Source organism: Octopus bimaculoides, chromosome 20, assembly GCF_046866305.1.
Source record: "Octopus bimaculoides isolate indiv1 chromosome 20, ASM4686630v1, whole genome shotgun sequence".
Taxonomy (NCBI): Eukaryota; Metazoa; Mollusca; class Cephalopoda; order Octopoda; family Octopodidae; genus Octopus; species Octopus bimaculoides.
Window position 1 is genome coordinate 37,797,805 of NC_142947.1, and position 7,500 is coordinate 37,805,304.

Consider the following 7,500-nt stretch of genomic DNA (forward strand, 5'->3'; position numbering starts at 1 on the left):
TAAAAAAACGTGTAGTAAATAAACATACGAACATATACTAAATACACAGACGAACGGAAAACACAAAATGTCACTATCTCCTCTTCAGTTATCGGCCAGAAGGTCGAGCGCAATTTCGGCCATTATCGATAATATTGCTTCCACTCTGGAGGCACCGGCAAGAAACTTGCCGGGAATGGGACCAAATCATAACAAAACGAGACGGGCTCGAGACGAGACTGTTAGTTGACGGACGAGGCATGAGACAATAAACAGAATAAAGGCTTAGGGCCACATATACACTCACACACATATACATACACGCGCGCACACACACACACACACCCATATACGTAAGGGGATAGCGGAAAGTTTCTGGTTTTGAGTAAAAGAAAATACAGGAAGATCTGTTAAATATGATTTTATTCAGATTGCAGCGGTCCCTCAGATTTTCTAAACGTTGCAAAAGAACTCTGAACATTGGGCCATCAGCCAGGTCCTTCGCAATATCCTTAACGCCAAGTACTTTTCAGCAGCTATGCGTATGTATATGAATATATGTATTCATATATTCATGTATATGTATTCATATATTCATGTATATGTATGTAGTAATATGTATGCATTCGTTTTACATTACGGAATCCAAACATTGAATTAGATGAAAGCAAAGCTAAGTCAATGACGACAGAATTTTGACTCATTTCCATGTGAGACATAGCTAAACGCTGTTATACAATGTATACAACGTGGCATTCTACCTAGTCAATGAATAAATATATAAATAAATAAATACATGTATGTATGTATGTTTGTATGTATGAATGTATAAAAGAACAAAGCCATGAATAGCGGGAAGGGTTGGTAATCACAACTAAAATAGAAACAGCGATAGAAATTTCAAAGAAGTTTTAGTTGCTGTTAAAGTAATTTCCTTGCATGTTAGCAAATATTTAACCAAATCTCGCGGGGATTTCCCGAAATATGTTGCTTTTTCATGACTGAACTTAATTCTTCTCGTTCATACGTATGAAAATTTGCCAAATTCTAATTTTTGCGAATGATTTTCTGTGGATCTTAGGTTCATTTTAGCTATATGTCTAATCCTTAGAGTACATAATGTCCCAACAAGTGACCCGAATTACTACTTAAACTGTGTGGCAATTAAACTAACAGGAATATTAAGAAATAAATAATTTGGCTTTGGTGGTCAAACTAGTTTACGAGTCACTGACAGCCACCATATATATACATATATGTGTGTGTGTTTGTATCATTTAATAAACACAGTACATTTTTTTTATGTCTTACTATTAGCTTCATGTGCTGAGAACATGCCAAACATTGTTTTATAACATGTCTGACATATCGGCACAGTCATTAGGTGTCAAACGTGTTATAAAAAACAATGTTTGGCATGATCCGAGTACAGGAAACTAATAGTAGCACATAAAAAGATGGCGGCAATTAAATGAGTGAAACAAGTAAAAAATAAAATACATATTTTTAAATATAAGAACTGAAAAAGAGAGTAAAGTGATCAATGCCTTTTATTGCATCATATTACCATTGTTTCATCATTAATTTTCCTGAAGATCATTGTTGAAATATTATTATATAATATATAAGGCGGCGAGCTGGCAGAAACGTTAGCACGCCGGGCGAAATGCTGCGCGGTATTTCGCCTGTCTTTACGTTCTGAGATCAAATTCCGCTGCGGTCGACTTTGCTTTTAATCCTTTCGAGGCCGATAAATTAAGTACCAGTTGCGTACTGGGGTCGATGTTATCGACTGGCTCCCTCCTCAAAAATTTCGGGCCTTGTGCCTAGAGTAGAAAAGATTATTATATGAAATAATACATTGCATCAGTATTATTCTAGCAATACTGGAATAATAATACTGAAACACACACACACACACACACACACACACACATTTATACATGCATTTATATATATTGATATTTATTTATATAGCAGCATATATCATATTACATGCCTACCCTCCCATATAACGTGTGTGCCCCCTCTCTCTCTCTCTCTCTCTCTCTATATATATATATATATGACACACACACACACACACACACACACACACACACACACACACACAAGTAAGCACATACACACATAGGCGCGAAGAACAAGGATCGTAAATAAAACATTTGTAAAATAGATAGTAATCTAATACTCAAAAGACAATGAGTAATGGGAAATACAGCGTCTCATTGAAAATGAGATCGCGAGAGTCACAAAGGGAGAGAGAGAGAGAGAGAGAGAGAGAGAGAGAGAGCGTGTGTGTATGTGTGTAAGAAAGAGAGAAAATGGGTCTCATAGAAGGAGAGTGAGATTAGTGCATATAAATCGTCATATGGACGGCGAACAACGGAATATAAAACAACGCTCTCCATATATTTACTTTATGCGTTCTGGCAAATTCGAACGTGATTATGCTAGTCGCTGTCGAATTTCGTTACAGATGAACAACTCCTTTACGATGAATATATGTATTCATAACACACTCAGTTCATTGACACAAGGGATCCTGAGATATCGCTGAGATATCGGGTGTTTCGACATCGTTGTGTTTGGTAGGAAGTAAGAAAGAAATAAAGATTGAGTCAAAAGAAATTAAGAAGAGCTTTGTTTAAACCATTTAGTCAGGGAGTGAAGGGGCAGCACTCATTGACCCCCTTTTTTTCCCACATTCGATCGCGTTGTTTACAGGCGCAGGAGTGGCTGTGTGGTAAGTAGCTTGCTTACCAACCACATGGTTCCGGGTTCAGTCCCACTGCGTGACATCTTGGGCAAGTGTCTTCTACTATAGCCTCGGGCCGACCAAAGCCTTGTGAGTGGATTTGGTAGACGGAAACTGAAAGAAGCCCGTCGTATATATGTATATATATATATGTATGTGTGTGTATATGTTTGTGTGTCTGTGTTTGTCCCCCGCCAACATCGCTTGACAACCGATGGCGGTGTGTTTATGTCCCTGTAACTTAGCGGTTCGGCCAAAGAGTCCCATAGAATAAGTACTAGGGTTACAAAGAATAAGTCCTGGGGTCGATTTATTCGACTAAAGGTAGTGCTCCAGCACAGCTCTGTGTGTGTGTATGTACGTGTGTGTATATCTTCGTGTTTGTCTCGCACACCACATAACAACCGGTGTTCACATGTTTACGACCCGTAACTTAGCAGTTCTGCAAAAGAGACCGATAGAATAATGGCCATGCTTAAAAAAAAAAAATAAGAGCTGGTGACGATTCGTTCGTCTAAAATTCTTCGTGGCGGTGCCCTAGCATGGCTGTAGTCTAATGACTGAAACAAGTAAAAGATTAAAGATGAACTTAAAATTGAGTATATATAGAATATTCATACATGTACATATAACCCAATACGTGCGTATATGCACTTTCTTCGCCTCTCTTTTATATCCTCACCTCTCTCCGTCTCTCTGACACACACATACACACACAGACACACACACAGACACACACACACACATGCAGACACACATACTCATGCATACACATATTTTTATCGCAACTGACACCTCACATATATTTATTCGAATTTCACGTCACCGATCATCAGACTGGATATGTGTGTGCTTGTGCGTGTGCGTTTGTGTGTGTGCGTGTGTGTGTGTGTGTTAGCGTGCGCATATGGATATTTATAGATAATGTATACCTAGGATTAGATCATCCATTATATCCTGCTTTTATAAGACGGCATTCTGCTATTTGATCTGGTCAAATGCTATTTGATCTGTTCAAATGCTATTTGATCTGGTCAACTGACTTCGTATGTAGTTCTTCATTGGTATCTCTGTGGTGAAAGCATGAATAACACAATTCTTATTCTCTCCCCTCCGCAAGTTTATAGTCCTTTTATCGAAACACATTCTCCATGACGTATTTGAAGGAAAGCGAAAAAAAAAAAAGCAAAAAAAAGCAAGCGAAAACATTGGACCGACAACATCGAGGCCGGGAAAGAATTCTATACTACGACATATGTATGTAACGAATAACAGGGATCAGTGGTGATTAGGAAATACCGAGGCACCTAGAGTGGCGCCCAAATGGCTGGCTGCACTAATCACAAAAAAAAAAAAAAATGATGAATATCATTTTAATTGTATTACATGCATGAAGGCACACGGCTTAGTGGTTACAATGCTGGGCTCACAATCATGAAGTAGTAAGTTCGATTCCCGGAACGGGCTGTGTGTTGTGTTCTTGAGTAAGACACGTTATTTCGTGTTGTTCCAGTTCACTCAGCTGTAGAAATGAATTGTGACGTCACTGGTGCCAAGCTGTATAGTCCTTTGCCTTTCCCTTGGAACAACGTTGGTGGTGGTGGTGGGGGGGGGAGAGGATGGTATGCATGGTTGACTGCTGGTCTACCATAAATGACCTTACCAGGGCTTGTTCCTCGGAGGAGAACTTTCTAGGTACAATCCCATAGTCATTCATGACCGAAGGGGGTCTTTACCCTTTACCCCTTTACGTACGTGTTATACGGGGAGCAGGAATGGATATGTGGTTAAACAGTTCGTTTCACAACCACGTGTTTCCGGTCTCGATACCACTATACAGCACCTTTGGCAAGTGTCTTTCATAGCCTCGTTTTAGAGGAATTTGCTGAAGTTTCTTGCGTGAGCAGAAAATGTGCAGATGCTTCTCGAATATGCATACATTCACACACACAAACACACACACACACACACACACACACACACACACACACACACACACACACACACACACACACACTCAAATAGACACACACATACGAGTAAGTGAGCCAAAGAAAGAGGCACTCATCCCATTTAGTAGAAGTTACATATATTATTATTTAAAACAGTTTTATGGTTCGTTTCAGGAACCATACTGTTTTGAATAATGATGATGATGATGATGATGATGATGATGATGATATATGTGTGCTCGCGTGCGTGTGCATTCACGCACACAGATACTAACGAAATTTGAGATTTCAAAAGATTTGAGCATAGCGTACTTCATTACATGATACATGTATCCATGTCCGTACTTTATGCTGAGTAAGGCAAAATAAACGCATGTTGTATCGAAAGATATAACCATTCAGTGAAATACAGACTGTAAAAGGTCTTAGGGGTTTACACCTCTCCAAGGTCCTTACCATGGCGTAAAAGAAAGCAGGAGTTAGAAACTTAATTTCTCAGTATTTTCTTTCGAAAGTTATCGGGACCGAAATTCATCCATCAAATTTCTAAATTCATGTTTTTATATTACTGATTGATCTATTTGTAACAGTTATTCTGACACACCATTCGCAGAGTCACCATATTTAATGTAGAAGTGCATTGAAAAAGCAATTTTAAGCTTGAAATATTTATGCAAAGAAAAAATACAATATTAGCTGCGTTTTATATGTTTTCAACGGGAGACAATTCCAGTCATGTTTAGGCCTTATTTCATCAGTGAATCATTACCTACATCATATTTGCCGAAATAGTGATGAAACAATCTTTAAGTAAACGTACAAGATTTATATTAATTGTTTTATCGATTAAAATTATTCTGAGGTATAAAATCTGTTACTCTCCTCTGGAACTACCAAAGACACGAGTTCATTTCTCAAATTTCTACCAATTTCTTGTGTATTTTGTTCTTCTAATGCGGTCTTTTACTAAATATGTTAATATTTCGTTTTCGTCGCATAGTATAATTGAGTTTATTTCCTATTTGTATCATTTTTGATGCCGAGCAAGTTAATTATCTTCGTCATGATTTAACGCTATTTTCATCATGCGTCTTGTCTTCGCTTATCTTTAGAACAGCGGCAGAGTTTAGTTGTGGCAGTTTTATTAGTTGATTCCATCGTTGTTGCAAAACAGCTTCCTCCCTGCCATAGAATGAGACGGGTTGATTGACGTTCTCTTATGGACAGTGGAAGTAAACGTTGAGAAACCTCTTATTAAACGCCCTGTTCTTATACTTTCGAGACTTGATTGCATGAGTTATGTGCTGCATAGCCGAATTCTTCATAAATTTAGTGCTTTTATTTGTTTGTTTGTTTGTTTTTTTTTTTGTTTTTATTTATCTTGAGGCAGACTTGTAATTGATCTTACCTTAGAATAAGAATTTCTTTCGGGCGGCGAGACGACAGGATCGTCAACACACCGGGGACAAAATAACGGCGTTTCGTCCACCGGGAGCCGACTTTGACTTCTATCCTTTCGGGGTCAATGAAATAAGTACCAGTTGATCACTGGGGGTAGATGCAATCAACTAGCTCCCTCCTCCAAAATTTCAGGCCTTGTGCCTATAGTAGAAAGAGTGTGGATATATTAGTTTCAAATTTGGCACAAGGCCAGCAACTTCGAGGGAGTTGGGTAAGTCGATTACATCGATCCCAGTATTCAACTGATACTTATTTTATCGACCCCCGAAAGAATGAACGGTAGAGTCTACCTCGGCAGAATTTGAACTCAGAACGTAAAGAAGGACGAAATGCCGTAAAACATTTTGCCCGGCGTGTTAACGATTCTGCCAGCTCGTCGTCTTATTCTTCGTATTATATTACCTCTTGTAAGGCAGCGAGCTGGCAGAATCTTTCGTGCGCCGGACAAAATGCCGTTAGGCCGCGAGGCATTTTGCTTGCGCTCACGTTTTGAGTTCAAATTCCGCCGAGGTCGAAATTGCTGGTTAAATTTGAAACCAATATATTACCACTTATAAATTCATATATATATTGTCACCAATGTGTGTGTGTATCTATGTTTGTGCGTGCGTGTATGTGTATGTGTGCGTGCGAACGCGCATGTGTGTATTTATGTTTGTGCGCGTGTGTGTATGTGTGTGCGCACGTGTATGTGTGTGTGTGTGTGTGTAAGTGCGTGAGCGTGATTATGTATGTTTGTGTATGTGCGTGTGTGTATGGGCATGTGTGTGTGTGACTCTGTGTGTGTGTGTGTGTGTGTCGCCTTCCAGGTAATGCGTTCAATAAAGATTGCTGTTTCAAATATAGAATACTTTATTCAAATATTTTTCAGCTAAAGATGACGTAGATCGAACACGACGAAGTCACGTGAATGGTCATAAGCGGAAACGGAAGAAGAGACCGAACAAGAGACGGAAGCGTCGAAGAAGAATGCGAGCAAGTAAGATAATAGAGCGTTTTTTACTCCTTTCTCGAAATTTATTGCAAAATAACATTCATTAACGAATCGCTCATATACACATGTCAGTGTATGAGGAGAAAATGTTAAACGAATACTATGGAATAATATTTGATTAAAAACGAAAAATTTGGAGTCATTTGGGTAGAAGGTTAAAGGGTTTGATATTAATAATGTTTTATTGTAACATGTATTAAAGTATCGATTGCAATTGTGTGAAAATAACTTAAAAATTGTAAGATTTTTAACTTTAAAATTTGTAAAACCAAACAAAGGAACCGTACTACCCATCGTGATATCTGCACACTCAAATAGCAAAACAAGTACAACAGCACCACACACACACACACACC

General features: G+C 38.6%; 1 protein-coding gene across 2 annotated transcripts in view; it reads left to right on the forward strand.

Annotated features, from left to right (window-relative positions):
• LOC106871144 (protein shifted-like) overlaps positions 1-7,500 on the forward strand; it is a 328,503-nt gene that overhangs the window by 319,873 nt on the left and 1,130 nt on the right. For both annotated transcript variants that reach the window (XM_089338385.1, XM_089338386.1), the window contains one exon: positions 7,022-7,129. In XM_089338385.1, coding sequence (XP_089194511.1) covers positions 7,022-7,129 — 108 coding nt within the window. The remainder of the gene's footprint in view (positions 1-7,021; positions 7,130-7,500) is intronic.